The 20,318-nt window shown below is 35.3% G+C and overlaps 1 protein-coding gene across 5 annotated transcripts in view; it reads right to left on the minus strand.

Annotated features, from left to right (window-relative positions):
- Positions 1–4,474: 4,474 nt before the first annotated feature.
- The window catches only part of Tprg1 (tumor protein p63 regulated 1), a 170,392-nt gene continuing 154,548 nt past the window's right edge, over positions 4,475–20,318 (minus strand). For all 5 annotated transcript variants that reach the window (XM_074073549.1, XM_074073550.1, XM_074073551.1 and 2 more), the window contains exons 5-6: positions 18,150–18,303; positions 4,475–4,782 (exon numbers count right to left, since the gene is read on the minus strand). In XM_074073549.1, coding sequence (XP_073929650.1) covers positions 4,588–4,782; positions 18,150–18,303 — 349 coding nt within the window. In that variant the 3' untranslated portion in view covers positions 4,475–4,587. The remainder of the gene's footprint in view (positions 4,783–18,149; positions 18,304–20,318) is intronic.

Genomic DNA, 20,318 nt, shown 5'->3' on the forward strand with positions numbered 1-20,318 from the left:
ACTAAGAATTTTTTTTAGTTGGGTATAAAATAGATAAGATAGAATATCTAGGCTGAAAAGCAGCTTCATGACTTGTTCATCATATTTCATATTAACTAAAACCCTGAAATGAAATATGGCTCTCATTATTTAGTATTAGTTTCTGAAGCTAAAGAGAAGGTTTAACAGAGCCTATCATAATTACTCCTTATGGCTAAGGAATTATCCTGAGGGGTTGCCATGATCAGGTGGAATAAGTATTGATCAACCCTCATTCATTCCTAAGGCCTCAAAAGAAGTTCCTCCTTTGTCCGTGGGGGAATGATAACTGCAAAGAAACCAGGAGGCCTGGCCCCCTAGCTGCCTTTAGAGCACATTGTGGGAGGTGCAGACCAAAGGTGAGTTTACACATCAGTGACTAAAGTTTCCTGCCACTAAGCATAAGAAGTCACTCATGAGCAGTGTCCCTAAACCACAGCTACAGGATGTGGGCACAAGCCCTTGTATAATTGTTGGCCAACAGCCAATAAGCATTCATCCCTGTGCAAATACCTGGGCTTTTTTGTTGTTGTTAACCTATGAAAACCACAGGCATTAGCCTCTCTCTTTCTTCCCCTTGGCACAAGTCATCTTTTTTTCTCCAACTTGGTCTCTTGTGTGTAAAGAATTTCTGAGGAGCTTTTAAGCCTAAATTTAATACTTTGGCCCTCCCTCTCCTGCCCCACAAAATACCAGGCAGAGGTAAAACTGCCTTACAAAATATCTGCTGGCTCTGCTGGCTTCCGCAGCTTTATTTGGGCGTTTTGATCAGATAGGAAATCAGAGAGCACTATGAGTGACCTTGGCCATTAAGAAAATAAGGTAATTTTTGGAAATTCCCCCTAAACAACTATGACCTATTGTTTTCTCCCTTCAGAATTAACCTAACAACTATGATACCTTGATTCAAATGGCTTGACTTTCCCTAGGAATGGAAATATTAAATTGGAAAAGGCAGTGGGTCAAAAATAGGAACTGGAACATTTAGTCTATTGCCAAGAATTTACTATCTTGTTTTTGAGAGATTTCTTTCTAGTTTTCAGGCCTTTGCTTCCTGTTTTGTGAAATGAAGGTTTTGGATTAGAAGGTCTCTGTGCTTCCTTAGCCCCAGGGCTCTGTGAATTGGGAGCAGTGAAAATAGGCCTCAAGGCAAAAGATCCAAAAGCAGCTATCTTATAAATTAGTTTCTCTTGTCTGCCTTTTGGAGGTCAAGCCTCCAAAGAGGCCTAATTGACAAGTGGAAGGTCAGGCATGGTGATTTTTGACAGTTCTCCCTCTTATGAATGCTATAGAATTCATCAGCCTTGCTTCTTTTCCCAAATGTCCCACATCCTGGCATGGAAACACAAGCTTACTCCACGGCAGTTCATCATAATTTTTGTTTAATGAAACAGATGGCAGACAGATATTATACATTCTAGGAGAACACAAGGAGAATTTCCTAACCATCAAATCTGTCCAAGATGTATTAGAAGACTGTGAGAAATCTGTCAATGGATATATTCAAGCAGTTTCTGAAAGGAGGCTTAGTGGCAATTTTCTAGTGGGAACACTTGAGTGAGATAAATATCAGATAAAGAAGACCACCAACCAAGATACTTTTGTGACAATATGCTTTGTAATTAATGTCTCTCTCTTGTCTAATCCACTCCCCAATTAAGTTCATAGTTCCTCTTTTAGAAACAGTGGGACTGTTCAGATGACAATTCTAAAGGAAAATCCTAGATGTCATATAGGTTCTCCAGTTTGTAGCTGCTGGTTGAGTTTAAAGACAAAGAACCCAAGCAAGAATAACAAGTGTCAAAGGAAAAGAAATCAGTCAGTAAGCCCATGGTGAATAAGGAAAAAATTCTGTATAGAACTGAATTTAGCTACCTTGGGTATTGCCAGATGTTCTGTTGCAAAAGTCACATCACTCTACAGGCAGGTACTTAATAATTTACATTTAATAAAGGAATTAGACTTCACTTCATTAAGCCCTCACAAAATCTTTACAAAATAGGCAGATTGGTATCATTGCCTCTATTTTGGATATTAGAGAAATAAAAAGAAAAGTTAAGGAAATTCTTCAAGATCTCACATGATTTATTCATCCCTTTACAAAGAAAATAAAAGAGCTAATTACCTGAACATTTATCTAATGTAGAGAATCCTAAGGTCACCGGCCTTAAAGCATTATATCAGCTCTCCCAATGTTATATTAGAGCAGTGCCTTTCACAGTATCCACTTTATCCAGTCTTTCTTGAATATGTCAAGTGAATGGAGCTCAGCATTTCAAGAAGCAACCCCTCTACCATGGGACACTTGAAACTATAGCCTGTTCTTTCTTATCTTGAATGCTATTCAATTCTTGAATCCTCTCACCCTCTGGTCATAATCCTGCTTTCTAGGACTCATTTATGAATTAATGAAATATCTTATCTAACATTCTATGAAAAGTAAAGACAGTTCTCATGTCATCTCTGCCTTCACTCTTCTTCACATGAAACATCTTTGGTTCCCTGAAATGCTACCATTACAGATACTCTCAGGACTAAGAAATGTGTCCCTCCTCTCATCCTTTCTAAGTAGCATCCATTGATGATGCTTTACTGTGTCCCCTTAGAAGGTCATTTGTCACTAGTACTGCTTTGTTTACAAGAGGGACAAATATGCAGAGAAAGATCAGTTGCCAGTGTAACCCTTAAATGGTAAGACAAGAGAATGTGCTGGATACTTCAGAGGCTTCGCCAACAAATGCCACTATCTTGAGGCAAATGGGGATTTGAGGGCTGAAATATTACAGCAATTTGCCAATAATGCCTGCGTCAGAACCACTGCCAAAACAATTCAATGACTTTTCATTTCACTACTGTTGACAGGACAGCTAAGGATTTCAACATTTCCTCTTACAGTATGAATAGAAGTTCCTTGCCTTGAGGACTATAACAATATTTGCCATCACGGGGAAAAAATGGTAGGTGTTATAAAGAGGTAAGAGAGGGAAGGAAAGAAATATTAATGGAAGTAAACAAGGGATGAAATAAAATAAGGGTTATTCAAGGTTTAGGTTTTGAATGCCTGCATCAAATTGGTGTCTGTGACTGTATCAGAGAACAAAACTTTTAAACTGAGAAAGTAAGCTTTCTGATGAAAAGACTTTAAAAATAAAATTTACACAAGCCAAAAAGAAAAATCTAGACTGCTTAATTTTAATATCACCAAAGTGTCTCAACTTTGGGTCTTAGGAAATGCAAAAAGCTTACTGTAATAATGTTTATGATAATCAATGTTCAAAGCTTCTTTTAAAAATAAATTTAAGTAAAATAATTTTTAAAGCAAGAGGAAAAAGCACTGTGGGACCAAAGCAAATTAGGATAGTGTTTTTTAAAGCATAGTCCTCAAAATCTCCATGGATATTCCAAATTGGTTACCCCGAGACCAATAAAGGTAAAGATCAAAGATGTTCCCTCTCCCCTTCACCCACAGTGGTCCTTCTTTTTTCTGTTTTATATATTGACCTTCTACAAAAGATTTCATTAGAAGGAAAGGGTCTGCTACTGAAAAAATATTTGAACAAAAAATTGCAAAAGGAAATAAGCCACTGAAAATTCTAGATCAGGGGATGATATGATCAATTGTGGTTACATATTGGGTAGTCAAGAGCATGATGGAGTAAAAAGGCCTTGGAATTGGGATCACAATTAAAAGACTATGGTAATAATCAACTAAGCTCAGTTAAACAGGTGATCTAGTACTATTGCTATGAGAATAGAAAAGAGAAGGGTAGTTTGAACAATTTTTAAAGGAAAATGAGATTTTTATTTTCATCCTGGGGATTAAACCCAGGACTTTGAAAATGTTAGGCAAGCACTATATCTTCAGCCCCAGAAGAATGCTTAAGTTAGATATCTGGGCATCAAGGTACAATGCTAAGCCACACATATTTGTGACAACTATAAATGAGGTGTATTTGGCAAGGAATTTAAACCAATAAAAATTGGTGGATTTCAAGGATGAATGAATAGGACCATAAAAATACTGGAGAGAAATCCAGGATTTGGGAAATGTTGAATGTGAGGGGCCATTGGAACACTTATATGTCAGTGATTAGCAGACTGAAAGTTGGAATAAATATTAGGGTTGGGGATATGAATTTGGAAGTCATCCTCATAAAAGTGGTAGCTAAAATAATAGACAGTGACAACCTAATGAGAGAATAAATTAAGATCAGAGAATGAAAGACCAAGACCTGAAAAATGCCTACATTTAAAGTGTAGAAGGAACAAGAATGCAGAGAGGCTTCTGGGAACTTATGACCAGGCATTTACTTGACAACATTATTTGATGGTTTCAGCAGTATTTATTTTCTGGTTTTAAAAATATCTTATTTTTCTTATATGAGAACTGAAATATTTATCTATCAGTCCAATCGAGCTTTAGATTTTCTAAAATACTAAATATTCAGTCATCTAGTACTATTTGTAAAGAAATTTATTGTTTTCAGTCCAAAACTATAAGGAACTTAAATAAAATCTTCAAAAATGGCATATCTACACATATGATACCATATGGTCCACAAAAATGCCTCAAAAACCAATACTCCCACGGGCAAGGGAATAGCCAAGTTTGTTGCGGTTTCCAATAAATGACATCAGCCCTGTGTAGGTCTCAATCAAAATGGGTTGAGTTAACACCATCAGTTCCTTTCCTCTTCCAGATCCAGTAGAAATCTTGTGGGCATTCTGAATAGCTGGAACAAGTTTAGATGTGAACCCAGACAACTGAAGAACAAAAGGAGAAGTGCAGAGTTAGTTAATACAGAGTATCTCCTACAATACCCCCTCCCAATCAGTCCTCACAAAGTTGCCCATCCTCCTAGGGCTGCAGTTCTCCTCACTTCTTAAACATACCTGGCTCTTCAGAGTAGTTAATATTGCTCTGTCTTTTAATAAATTAGCAAGTTAATAAATTATGTACATAACAGAACTATCTGCCTGTCTTCTTACTTTTCATTATTCATAACTTGTACATTAAGAAGTCAATTTCATAAATATTTGCTGATAATCTGTTATGAATCAGTCACTTGTTGCATGCTGCTGCAATTTTTAAAGACAAATAAAATACAGTCTCTGGCCTCAATAAAGATTGACTATAATTCAGATTCTTACAAAATGAACTTGTGACAATAACATAAAGTTCACTAAACTGAGAAGCAAAAGGGGGCATCAAACACTAAAGGCACCCAAAAGAGGGAGACATCACACAGAACAAAAGGATCAGGGATGATATCAAGAGAGTCCTGAGACAAGGACTGGTAGAATTTCACCAGGTAGAAATGAAGTTCAATAGGTTTACAAAAGTCACAATAGACAGTTTGTTTCTTCCAGCCCAGCATCCACTCCACCATTTGGAATTCTTCTGATTTTTGGAGAACAACCTTTTTCTTCTTGGTTCATATGCAGTTTAAATGGAGCTGGAATTTTCTTATGCTTAGGCTGAATCAATAAGAGGAAAACATTCTCTGGTCACAGATGTTGGTTCAGGAATGGGCACAAGACCAGTGTGCTGGTTAAACTGATAGATCATAGTGAGGCTGACTGAGAACAAAGCCAAGCCAACAAGGATGAGAGAATAGAGATAACTTCTTGACAAAGTCATTTGATTTACTACATCAACCTACTCTTAAACTGTTAAGTTAAATGAACTAAAAATGTTCCTTCTTTTCACCAAGCCGGTTGCATTGGAGTTCTTCACTTGTCATCAAAAGATGACGGTGATTCAGGGAGAATTCCAAATAGAAATATAATTAATGATATAAATGAGGAAAGCTCATACTTCCATATTTCCAATAAGCCCTTTGATATTCATTATTTCATTTCAATAAAAAGCCTATCAGGTAGGTTAAAAAGTATATCCATTATTTCCATTTTAGAAACATAGAAAGTAAAAGAAGTTGACCATAATCACTCTACTTTTTGCATCATGGTAAAAAGACCATTAAAAATAAGGGCCTACCCACAATTAAATTCAAAACTCTTTCCTGTCAATGGTCTGCTAATCTAAATTAAAACCCTCTGAGTTCATTTCATGTTTAGTCCAAATTGCTAAACATACTTTATAAAGTGATCATCGATTTTCTTTTCTCCATATGGAAGTCAGTTTTTGCTTTAAGAGGAAAAGCTAAAAGTAGATCCTTTTGATTTTTCAATCAATACCAGGAGGAGAGGCCTTGTGGCCTTTTACCATAATTCAAATGTTCCATATTGGTTTCATCTTGAATTTCTTTTTTCAACCAAACTATCCTTGGGCAAGGATAGTTTATATCAGTAAGAAAAAACTCAAAATTTAGAATGTATCATTACTAGCTGACATAACTTAGAAGGAAAACAAAAAGTCACATAAATGAAAATTATGAGGGAGGAGAAGGATGAGGGAGATTGATGGTAAGGATGAGTCTAACCAAGATGCATTGTAAGCATATGTGGAAATGTCACAATGAAACCCTCTTTACAACTAATATATGTTAATAAAATATTTTTTAAAAATGTCTAAGTGAAAAAAAGAAAATTCTGACATGTGCTAGCTGTATATTCACTTCCCTTATGAAGACTTAGTTTGCGTCTTTGAAAAGAGACATTTTAATCTATGATTATTATAAAAGGTAAAAAGAAAATTAGTGACTCTGATGATAAAACAGCTAGAACTTACTAGAGTATCTCAATATCTGTGTGATTATTTTACAAACCAAACCAAAGCATTTGTCCCTGCTATTTTTCTTTAAAATTACATTTATAAAATTGGATAAAAACAAAACAATTTTAAAATAGACTTATTTCATTAATGCCAATGAAGCTAACTAACTGACAGTAGGGTTTGCTTGTTCTCCAGGAATTTCAGTCTACAGTGGCAAAGACAGAAAAATGGTACCTGTTGTAACTAGTTCCCAGACCCAGGGTCCTTAATGAGACTTTGGCAGGGCTCTAAATTTTGTTATTACTCAATAAAACAAGGTTGCAAATTGTGTAAATAAAATGTTTGTGGCCAAAGATATCCTTCCTTTCACTGAACTTCTCCAGTGCTTAGTCGACTGAGATAAGCAAAAAGAAGTGTTTTTTCTTCAGCTTCCAAAAAAGGAAAACAAGAAGATAAAAATAAACTAATAAGAGAAATAAATCAGACAGAAAGGCAAATATTGTGTGTTTTCTCTCATGAGGAATCTAGATCTAAAAAAAAAAATAAAAAAAGAATGACGTGTATAAAATGGGGTCTATTTGGACTGGGAACTAGTGGGGGTGAGGAGAGAGAAAGCTTAGGGTAATAAGATGAATATGACAGATGTGCTTTATAGATTAATGAAAGCCATTAAAATTGTTTTAAAAGGGAGAGCAGGGGATAAATAGTAACAGAAAGGATGAATTTGATCAAATGGCATTATATATATGTATGAAAATATCACATTGAAACACTTTTGTACAATTAATACATGGTAATAAAATAAATTAATTTATAATTTATATAAATAAATTAAAATAAATATATGGTAATAAAATAAATTAATTAGATAGGCCTTTCATTGCTGTACTTAAAAATCATGAAGGATTTCCTGACTTCAGAAATGTTCTTAAAAGTTTATAAATTGTGACAACACAGCTAATGTTTTACTCACCTTTGCCACATCCTCATCAAGAAGTCACACAACTTTACACAGATATTTTCAGTGACATAACCACCTAATCATATCCATTCCATCACTGTGCAGTGGGAAAAATGCTTGGGAGTAGATGAGGAAGGCCAGGTATGTTTTCTTTCCCTACCACTTATTGGTGGTAAGACCTTGGAAAAATAATTTCATCTCTCTTAGCCTTACTTTACTCATCTGAAAATGAGGGAATAATAATCTATAACATAATGTTACATCATCACATTAGATTATTATGTGAATTTAAGTGAGGTATTAAAATATTTTATGAGATACTATTTCTAGATATAAATATTATTATTTATAGGTTGAAATGTCCTAGTGTTTCAATATTCTTAGGTGTATGACTAACATTCTTATTATAGACTAACATTCTTTGTCTATACTTTGAGTTGCAATTTTCAAAGATGCATCATAGTAAGACTCCAGAAAGTATTTTTAAGTAATAAAGAATTTCATGTTTGCCAAATGATACAATAAATTCTACTCAGAACTCACAACCTTATGAAAACATGGGTTGAGCCTCAAAGAATCTCCTCTGAGATATAATCAATGATAAATAGAAAAATCATAACTTTACAGTGGAGAGACTCAGCATACACCATTTTAGCTGACTGGTGAAGATTATCACAATGAGTAATAATATATATAAACAACATAAACACACAGTATCATACAGTGAAAGGATACATCACTTCTGTAATATTTGTGCCAAGGGACAGACCTCAATATAATCATTAGAAAGCATCAAGCAAACCACAATTGAGATACACTCTACAAAATAAATGGTGAGCATTTATCAAGAGTGGGAAAGTCATGAAAGCCAAGGATAATGACTGAGAAACTGCAAAAAGTTGGAGGAGAATAAAGAGACACGACAACTAAATGTAGTATGTTATCCTGGAATGTATCCTGGAACAGACAGAGGACACTGGAGGTAGAATGAGGGTAAAATTTGAGTCTCTGGTTTAGTTAAGAGTATTGTAGCAATGCTTCATGTCCAGATATTGAAAACCATGTTATTTATGGTTACATAGTTGCTATCATTAGAAAAGGCTGGATAGTGGATGAATGTACACTCTACTACTTTCTTAATTTTTCTTTAGTCTAAAATTATTTTAAAATAAAAAGCTTTTTAAATTCTTAATAATTAGCTTCCAAGATCAGAAGTTCTTGAAAATCTTAATGAAAAGATAATCTTAATAATTAGCTTCCAAGATCAGAAGTTTTCCAATTGATCAAAGAGATAAATTAAAAGAAAATGTTTACATGACATTGTTACCTTGCTTCTCTTCTCTATTTATTAATATAAAAATATCAAAATTAAATAAACAACAGAGAATTTCCACTAAGAATGTGTTTGTTATGTGTTGATATGACTGAATTCATTGAAGAATTTTCTATCCAAAAGAATTAAGTAATTTTTTGTTTTCCATTTTCATTTTTTCTGAATAGTTTCCACTGGATATATTTGTTTCAATGCAACTTTTATAATAAAATTTGATTTTTGTTTGTTTGTTAGCCATTATAGGTTTTCTTCTGAGACTTATAATATTTTTATTTTCCTAGGTAAGACTATAGTCATTAGTTTAATTTTATTAAATTTAACTCTATTCAGTTAATGCATTTAATAACGATGTTTAGTTCTATTAAGACTAATAGATCTTCAGGCCAAATTTTGCTTCCTAATGTTAAAAATAATAAGTAATTTTTCAGTTTGTTTTTCCTTTATGTTTTCCATATACCATCTTAGTTCTAGCTGTTTTAATTTTTTGTGTGTAGACAAATTATTTCCATCAGTATTAGTACTATGAAGTAGCTCCCCATGTTTTAAACAGATGTAGGGGCACCAACACCATTCACTAAATATTCATGAAGAACCTACACTATTGTGTTCTAAATGCTGTGAACAGACAAGAACTTTCTCTCATGGAACTTGCATTCCAGTGATCAGAGACAAAATGTAAAAGCAAGCAAATACAAGTAATTTTGGTGGTAATCAGTTCTAGGAGGAAAAGGATAGGAAAGCAATGCAAGTGAGCTTATTTCACATGTTATACTCAGACCTAGTATTTCTGAGTAGGTAAAACTTAGCTTGGTCCCAAATCATGAAAAGGAGACACTCATTTGGAGAAGGTATTTCAGGCAGACTATAATAATAATAATTAACACCCATAAACACTGCAAAGTAGAGGTAAGTTTATTCAGGAAAGACCTTATAAGACTGACTCAAAAGAAAGAGGTTGGAGCATTAGGCACAGATTCTTTGGGGTCACATCAAGGTTTTAGATTGAAGTTGAATGGGGTTCAACATTGTATTATTTTTATTGTCTTAAAAATAATCATGGTTGCTGTGTAGTCAAGAATGCAATGCTATGGAGGTCAAGAATGAAAGAAGGAAGACAAGGTGAGTTTGGAGGTCACTTTAGTAGCCTAGCCAAGAGATGATAGTGGCTTGGGTCAGGACAGCAATGGAGAAAAGAAGCACAGGTTGAATTAGAAATATTTAGGGGATGTAGAACCACAGACCTTGTTGTAACAATTGAATATAGGGATGAAGAGAAGAAAGGAATCACCCAGAGGTCTGACCTGATCAACTGGGTGGGTAGTGATGTCATTATTGAGTTGGGAAAACCTAAGAGAGGTAGGGATTAGAAAGGGTGATGTACTTGGACCAAGAATTCCACTTAGACATGTCATTTGAATTGTCTAACCATTAAGCTTCTTATAGAATTACGATTTCAGCTGTATTCATGAGCCTGACCCATGAGCAACCGTATAAATAAAAAGTCCTTATCTATAGTTTAATTTTCCACAACAATAATCATTGATCCAAAAGACAAAAATAGTATTGTTCAAGGCAAGTTAAAAACTTAAATGAGATATAGGATAGAGTATAGAAATCAACATATTCAGAAAATTCTTACTGAACAACATGCTAGGCAATTGGGGTGATGCAGAATAAGATAAGAGGTAAACTGAGGGTCCAAGTTTTTCAGACATTCATCCAACACCAAAGAAGTCACAAGCAGCTGAGCAGGAGCTTGGAACCAGGTCTTCTGACTTAACTCCTACAAATTCCTTGCTTCTATATTATGTTGCTATTTATAAAAGATATGGGAAGATTTTAATTTCTAGGAGATTTAGTATTAAAATTTGAACACTTAGAAAAGACATATATTTCTTACTTGCAAAGAATACAGAGAAAATACTAAATTCGGTAATTTTCAAACTCTGTTCCTTAGGACACTACATTTGCTTCATACTTGGGTGACCACGTATAACTTATCATCCTGGATTCTTTTCTGCTGAAAAGAAAAAGGAGCCATTGTTAATAATGTTGGGACAACACATATCTGAGGGTTTGGAAAGAGGATGTGGAAGAAAAGACAAAAGCCAAGCAAGTAACCTGCTTCAGTCTCTTTAATCACATCAATCAGAGATGTAATATTTTTATCCATTTTATATATTTAGGTTCTGAGTAAGATTTCATTTTTCAAAGGTCTTTTTAAAAATGAAAATCCTGGAATAAGGTTGCCTAGGAACTTCTAGCTTGGATAGTTCATGATTTAATCCTTTAAGCTCTATAGGGCTCACGCTCCTATTCATCTTTCAAAAGCAAGCTCAAATCCTCTTTTCCACAATGTCTTCCCACATACCCTAATTAAACATTAAACTTTTCTTCTATTGCATTTCACTTTTATCTCCACTCAAATATGTCATCCAGTTTTCTAAGTAGAGTACCAGTGTGGCTGTCTATACGACTAAACCAAGGTTTCTCTACTATGGGATCGTTGCCAGTTGAGACCAGATAATTTTTGCTATGGGTGAGAATTTCTTCTTTATTTTAGTATGTTAAGCAGTATCCATAGCATGTGTACATCAAATACTAGTAGCACTTCTGCCCTAGATGTGACACCAAAAATGTATCCTGACATTGCCAGAGGTCCTCAGGGGCAAAAATCACTTCCTCTTGAGCATCACTGAACTTCAGAACATATAATGTGATATAACGTGAGTTCCAAGATAAGACAGGGCTGGTGTTCAGTTGCAACTATGGCACTCACTAGCCGTGTGCCCTTGGGCAAGTTATCCAAATGTCCTGAATTTTACAATTCCCCTTCCATAAAATAAGAATGTTGACTATATAAAATTCATACAGAAGTAGGTAATATTAAATTAAATTAAATGTTTGTATATGAACGATGCATGTGCCGATGTATAATGAGAAGAGTCAGAAAAGTGGACTGAGGCTGAAATTTGGAGTCATGGCAGAGGCCATAATGGAACTTTATTGTTTATAGTCAATAAATATTAACTGTTTTTATAATCGTCAATGTCATCATCATCATCAAACTGTGATCTCCTAAAAGCTAAAGGGCAATTAATTTCAACATTTGCATTGCCAACACCCTCTGAATTATTAGGTTGTCTTTCCAGAGACCAATGTTTGTTAAACTGGGTTTCTGAATGCTTCCTCAGTCCTGATTATAAGCTTCATTTCATGAGACTCCTCTGTAGCCTCAGAATCTAAGTGCTGGAAAGAAAAAGTTGATACTATTTCATACTCAATGAACTTGGCATTACACTAGAGTCAGACGCACTTCATTTCTAGCCATTTCTGGGAGCCCTATCAAAGGGGGAAGGTATGCTTACAGAGAAACAGCAGTGCCTTTGAACAGAAGCAGACAAAAGGCCACATCCCCAAGCTGGCTCTTGAGCACTTCAAGCACCTAAACTCAATCTGTATGACAGGAACGCTGTGTCATCTGATATGAATGCCACCAGCCACATAGTTTCTCTAAAAGCTTTTATACACCCACCTCTGGCTCCCTCTTTTATTTCATTCTCAAAAACAGAGGGTCAAGTTTTAACAACTCTGGTTACACAGGGGCTGTGTGTTGGTTAGGGTAAAATACAGCAGTGTTCATGGGGGAAGTGGGGTAGAGTATTCTTGACTTTGCAGCAATTATTTACCAGCTGAGTGCCTGGGCCTCTGGTTGCTTCAGGTGCTGTCTGCCAGAAGTTCCCTGCCTACAGTCTCAGTTTTCTTTATTACAACCATCACTTGCTTCCTGTTTACACTGGGCAAAGAGACCAGGTTTCATGCCTGCGGGCCCACATTCCTCAGCTAAGCAGGCCTTCCAAGCCTTCAGGGCACAGGTTTCAGCCTCCCTGTGGATGTCTCCTGGGATAAAAAGCAAGCCCATCCGACACTGAATACTTGAAATCCCTTGAGAAGTTATGTTGCTAATTAGAATGTATATAACATCTGGGCACATTTTACCTGGAATTATCTTTGTAGAGATGCTGTGACCATGAAGAAGTTCAAGTGTAAGAAGAGAAATAGTATAAAGCAGAAGTTTCTTTTCTTCACAAGAGGTTTCTACTCATTCTAATTTCCATCCTCATCCAGCTCTACTCTCCCAGCCCTCCTCTCTGAACATGTACACACACATACACACATATGAACACACTTACACACACATGTAGTTTAAAAGGCAGTTAAACCAAATTAGTCATTATACAAGAACATTTCATGTACCTTTGTAGTTTGCAGTTTTAACTATGTTTCCTTTACTTAAAATGTCTTTTCTCACCTTCTTTGATGCTTAAATAAATCATATCTTGAGTTTCACATCAAATGTCATACCTGCTAACTTTTGGACTTATCTGTTCCCTCTTTGGGGACTCCCATAGCACCATATGAATCCTCTATTACCAGTTTTAGCACATTAAATAGCAATTTGTTAATCACCTTTCTGCCTCTTCCCTTTTGTACCACAGTTGTCTAGGGGGCAAAATCTACTTTATACTTTTCGGTACCCAAGTTTACTCTCACATTGCTCATCATGCAGTGCTCAATGCCAGGGAGGTATTCAGTGAGTATTTGTTGAATTACTGTGAAGGGAAACCAAGGGCTAAAGAGATAAAGTTAAATTTGTTTACTAAAACATCCATTTGTTTTCAGGATCCTCTTGAAAAGATGAGCAAAAGAGGCTAAGAAAGAGTAAAAGTGATTGTTCTGTGGATTACTATTTACCAACTTTGGCCTCAGTCACTAGTTCTTGGCAGTAGTAAAATCCATACTCTAACAATCCACCAAAGTGAGGTTAAAAAAGAGAAAGGTAAGGCAACAAGTTGCAAAGAGAAAGTGGGTAAAACAACTGAAGATAACAGAACTAGATTGCACTGTATAACATTATATCATTGTATCAATGAATGGAATTCTCTCTCTGTACCCCCTCCTCTATTTTCACACACAGAGGGTCACATATGCAAACATACACAGAATTCCTTCAGGTTTATTACTTGTTTCCCTGCTAAAGTGCCCATTTAGAGTTGTTATTATTATATGGCCATAGTCAATTAACTTAATACCTTTGATTAAATGTCTTTATTTTTTTTTATTCATTTATTCATATATGCATACATTGTTTGGGCCTTTTCTCCCCCCTGCTCCCTGTCCCTTCTCTCTCCCCTCCTGCCCCCTCACTTCCAATCAGAATCCGTTCTCCCCTTTTCTCTAATTTTGTTGTAGAGTAGTAAATGTGTTTATTTTTAAAATGAAAGTATCTATCCCAATCCTACATAGTTTTTGTTAATTAACATGAAATATCATTCACATTGTAATCAACAATTATAAAGTATAACTATGAAATATGAGATATTTTTACGTTATGCTAGTACAATCATGCCAAAAAAAACTAGTATTTTACATTTTCACAATTGTTTATATGAGAAACAGAAAACTTGCGCATGTTCAGGTTGAAAAAAAGTTGCTTAGGTAGGGAGGTAAGTTAGGTTGTTTGGGAAGAGTCTTTTGACTACCATATTTGCCAGATGTGGGAGTGTCTAGTTATCCATTAATGTATTGTTACATTGTATTATATAAACTTGAAAGTGATTTTCATAGATTAATATTAAGACACTTTAAGAGAGTATAAATTTGAATTTAATGCAATGATGTCTGTTAATACTCCTTTGGTACTTTCCTGATCAACCAGGCCAATAACTCAGTTCAGACCTAATGTTATGTGATCTCAAACCTCTATCTCCAGATCAGCTTTCCCTACTGAGCTTCAGACCTAAATTTCTAACTGCCTGAAAATCAATTCCAGCTCATATTTTTTGGATATTTCAAACTTAACATGTCCTAAAATAAACTAAATCCCAAAATCTATTATTATTCCTATTATCTCCACTAAAATGCATGAAATGATCATCTACCCAAGCCAAAAATTGTACAATCTTTAAGTTCTCTATCCAATTCTATATCCTGTCAGTTACATGCTTTCATTAATTCTGTGCTGAATAATTCAAAATTTCCTCACCTTCACTCCCTACTTCTGCTCCTAACTTATCTCAGACTCTGATATCTGCTATCTAAGCCATTGTATTCATAGTGGCAGAACATATAACATTAATCTCCACCTAAACTGTAGTCCTCTTTCTCTATAAACATTTTATATGACTCATGTACTTCCACTCCTTTCCACTTGATCCAAACTTTTGTTTTAATCTATTGGTTTGCATTTTTATCTGCCTCTTCTGTTGAACATTGTCTTATACAAAGACAAGAAGGCTGTCTCATTAATGTTTATATCCATAGCAACAATCATAATACCTACATTTTGTAGAAGTCAGAAAATGGTGAATAAAGAGATTTTAAGTGGGTGAAGGAAAAAACTCTGTGTAAGAATAGGTCTAAGTATTTTTAATAAGTTGTTTCATTAGATTGTAAATAATTTGAAAACAATGACTTCATGTATCCCAACATTATTCTTGCCCCTGTGCCATAACAGGTTTGTCCAATTGTAGTAAATTGCTGCCAAAATTTGACTTTGTTTTTCTTTTCTCCCATATTCTTCTCTTTTTTCTATTCATTCATAGCAGAAATGAAAAACCAACTTATAACACCCTTTTAATATCTTGTGTTATGTGAAAATATTCACATAAAAGAGTTTCTAGATCCCCCAAATTATCTTTCTTTGTATTTATTCTTTTACATTATTATAACTAAGTTTGAATCAAAGCCAATCCTGGAAAATGTCCTAAATACAAATAGTATTGTAACATAAAAACTAGCAACACAAGAGAAACTAAGACTTAAAGAACTGGATCAAAGTACTCATCGTTTCATATCCCAGATGAAGATCACTGGTTTTCCTAGAGAGTTAAGACTTGGGGTAGCCTCTGAATAACAATTGGCTGGGCAAATGAAAGTGCCAGACTGTCACCAGAATGAAATAAAGACTTTGGATTAGTGATGTAAGAAGAAAAATCCTTAAAGGAAACACACTTAATAAATCTACATAGTAATTTAATTTGCTAAAAATTAACTAACCAATCATTCATCATGTTCTTGTGTACATCTAATATATGTACACCTGTGCAAAGGTTGGGGTAAAATGCAATGTTCTACTTTACTAAATGCATCCATGCATATGTTGGGTAGCCTCTTCAATATCTTACTTTCCATTTTCTTTTAAAATTATTTGACTGTATTTGTATGTAGTGGAAAACAACAAAGCACTATCAGATATCAGAATGAGACGGTGGCATTTCACTGCACTTCATAGAAGTTGTTCTTTAATCTTTCACCCCAAACTTCTTCTAGCAAAGGACCTTTGGAAATAAAAACCCTATGTACCAGGTAGGAAGAACAAAAGAAGACTTGGCTCAGGAAGTGAAGTATGTAATAACTTAGGCAGTTAGTATTTATTTTGACTTATAATAAAATTTAACTATTAATTCAAATATATATTTATTATTTTAATGGTTAGAACTAGGTTTCTTTTAAGGGAGGAAAATGTCTTCATGAACATACATTATTAAGCTTTTTGACATGGATTAACAGATATTTAAAAGAATGTTAATTTCTCTACCTTGTTAATAATAATAATGAAAAAGAACAGGAGTTTGAAAGGGGCAAAAGCAGAGGAGAGACAAGACGATGGAACAATGGGTCAGAGGTTTATTATTACAAAGGAGTTTTAAAAACAGGGAGGTCTGACATTGCATTTGAAGTTAGGGCATTAGTATAATGCAAACTCCCACTCGTATCTCTCTCCTACTCTTACATAAATGCCTTTGTGTTAGTGTTATGTTGTTCTTCTTGGTTTTCATTTTGTTTTGTGTTGTTAACTTTAGGTGGTAAAGAGTTGGGCTAAGAGCTGATGTTGATGCTTTGGTTGAGGGATTGTGAAATAGGAGTATTCCATGAAGTGTAGCAACATGATCTGTACACTGAACTAATTTAGTGCTTGCAATAGCTTGAAGCCAGAGGTAAACCATGATGCCATAACCCCTGGAGGAAATCTGAATAAATCTTTAGAGGACCATTGGCATACAATGGATTCAAGCCAAAGTCACCTATATATTAGGGGAAATTTAAACATCACCTAGCTTCTAATCACACATATGGTACCTCAAACTCTTTTTAAAATTGGCAATTTACCAATCTAAAATTATTTTCATAAAAAGATGTATTCAACACAACACAAGAAATGTACTGCATGCCATCCAGCCATCCAATCACAGAATTACTTGCAATGCAGACTGCCAACTTTTGACTTTGTAGCCAATGAGTTATAATAGTCTGAAATGAATGACAGATAAAGGTAAATATAAAAAGGACAGAAAGGTAAGAATTTCTAGGCCTATAAACACACACTTGTGTATATTTGGTTTTGCTGAAAATATGAAATTTGATCTTTCACCGAATCTTCAGCTCCAACTTTTACTTTCTGATTACTTAGAGTAGCACAGCATTTAAGATACTCAGAGGAAATGAGAGAATAGTACAAGGGACCATCCCCACCTCTGATGAGTTTAGAATCTACTTAAGGACATCAGATTGGAAGACATAAAAATAACCATAATTGCCTTATACTTTAGGGAGCATTTAAACACACATTATTCATTCAATTATTCACAATAATCCAGTGAGGTTGAGAGAAAGGGCAGTGTTCACTATGTCCACTTTAGAAATGAAACTACAAAAACCCAGGATGTGACTTAATCAAACACGACCACAGAACCATTCCTGGCTAAACACACTTTATATTCCAAACTTCTTCCAAGAATGAAACAATTAGTGTTTAATATACATAGAAAATTCTGTGTATCTTGTTGCAACAAATACACTTAGAAAAATGTAAGTGTTGCAATTTTTATATTACATTTAAATGAAATTATCAAGAGGGAGAAGCATGTAATATTAATATAAACAAATACATATTTATATCTATTAATGACTATAGCACTAATATAAATATAATGCATATTAACATCTATGCAATACTAAAATGCTCTATAAACCTAATTTGTTAATCTGTAAAGACTTTCCAGTTTGTATTTTATTATTTTTTTAACAGTACATGTTGTAGAACCACGTAGCTTCACCAACACAGCTAATCTAACAGTGATAGTCTAGCTGCCTCCTACCTTGCAAATTTCAAGGAACTTCTCACTGGTGTATTTCATAGGGTGCTCAGTGAAAGTAGCATAAGGAACTTCAGTGGACCATGGGTTCCAGCGGGACAATAGCGACTGCTCCTCTGGACTCCCCCAGTAGATCCTAAGGCCTTCTCCTGGTCTCCTAAAGGAAGGAGTTTTTGACAAGGTTAGCCATTTTCATCAGATTAAAATGAAAAGAAAAGTGTGGGAAAGGAATGTAATTCTTCATTTAGCTTTTATATTGCTTCCGAGATAAGTGATTTACCTCAAATCTAGTTAAGTTATTCCAGGAAATTTAGGAAGTCAGAAGAAAAGGATGGATTTGCTTCCAAAGACATAAGTTCAAGGGGTTCCTGAGCATTCCACATGGACAGTGGCTAGAGCTGGAAATGTAGGTGTTCACCTAGTGCCAACATTCTGATGGTAGGAGTTAAGAGAGAAAGAAGGAGGAGGTGTCAGTCAACAAGGTGGGACAGGAATAAGGACAGTAAAGTTGGGAGACAGTCTCAGGGAGAAACGACATGGTGACAGTGACAATTTCCTCAAAGCATTAAACATAAACAAGAACTCATTGAGAAAACAGACCTGGGACTTCCCAAGTGGAAGGACATATGCCATCTTTGAGAGGTATGTTAACCAATTCAAAATGCCCAGCTTCTCAATTCAGTGACCTCAGCTTCTGCCTTTCCTGGTTCTCCATTCTCTGCACATATTCCATCCAGTGAAACTGTGGCAGTGGACACGTCAGTGTTTGTGAAAGTCTTCACCTGCCCCTTCCCTCTAAATTCACAGTCCTCATCCCCCGAGAGGCAGAAGGAAGCCACCCTCTGGCATGGCCCAGGCCTGGTCATCTGGTAAATCTAAGTGCAGAGCAAGAGAAAGTTAGCTTAGGAATAGAATGAGGGAAGTCCTTCATGGCAAAGGAATGTGGCCACGTTGAATAATGAAACTCATTTCTGTAGCCTTTTTCTTCAGATGTGTCCATCAGAATTTAAGATTTGTGGCACTAGACATCTCTGAATGCAAAGAGATACCTGGAGGTTAAGCCAAGCTTAGGTGCTTGGCATTCAACAGGCTTTAAAACTAAATTGTTTGTAATTCTAAGAAGCCCATGAAGCATCACAGAGGTCTCATTTCCTCTATAAATTAAATCCTGGGATTTCTAGCACGAAAAACTGGAGCTTCAATGTGGTCCCTTCACAAAGCTGTCACTTCCTGTATTAAGGACAGATTCCTTTGGGAGTACTATTGTGGTTTCTGAATGTTTATCCACATAGAGATGTGTATAAACACAATCTCACGCATATCCATACACCCCCCCACCCCGCAAGAAGCTGATCTCTGAGCTGCATCTTACAAAAGGAAAGAAGGAAAAGAACCTGGCACAATCAGCTGCCCAGTTCTCAAATTTTTGATGCTTGTATTTGAAAACTGACACTCAACATTTTTGTACTTAATCCTTTGTCCAAAAAAAGAAAAGAAACAAAAAAGGAGTGGGAAGAAAACAACAGAGGAAAAGAAAAATATTGTGAATACCTCTGAAGGGCCCTTTCTAAGCTCTTATCTTCTCAGCTGCTGTACTAAATTGGTCATCCATCCCCCATCCCACTGGCCTGCACTTTTTTTTTTCCTGGCCTAGTAAATAAAGTCTAAACTCCATAAATATTCTGTGCATGTTGGTTAATAGAGCGTTCTGGCTTGAGTCCACTGAAACAACTTGCACAAAGGAATTATTTATTGCTTCACATGTCATTTTATGTACTAGCTACAATTTGATTATATCCAAAAGGGATGAAATCTGCCAAGATAGCTTTCTTATTAAGTACACGTAATATTCTTTTACTTCAGGAAAATCCCAAAATGAAGTTCAAACATGAAAGTCAAGAAGGCCTTTATCTCTAAATGCCAATAAATTTGACAATAGAAATGGTCTTTCTCAAAGATGTAGTATACTTCTAAATATACAAGTTCAGTCAACCTTCTTCCCAGAAGCAAAAGCTGAGAAGAATAAATCTAGAAGTAAGCGATCTCTCCAAAAGTAAACTTAAGGTGTAGCTTTATCAGGCCCTATAATATCAGAGGGCTATGGAATCTATCATCCTCTTCTTTTTATTCAGGATCCTTAGAGCAAATGTGGAGACTGTTGATGTCTACAGG

This window comes from Castor canadensis, chromosome 5, assembly GCF_047511655.1.
Source record: "Castor canadensis chromosome 5, mCasCan1.hap1v2, whole genome shotgun sequence".
In the NCBI taxonomy this organism is placed as follows: Eukaryota; Metazoa; Chordata; class Mammalia; order Rodentia; family Castoridae; genus Castor; species Castor canadensis.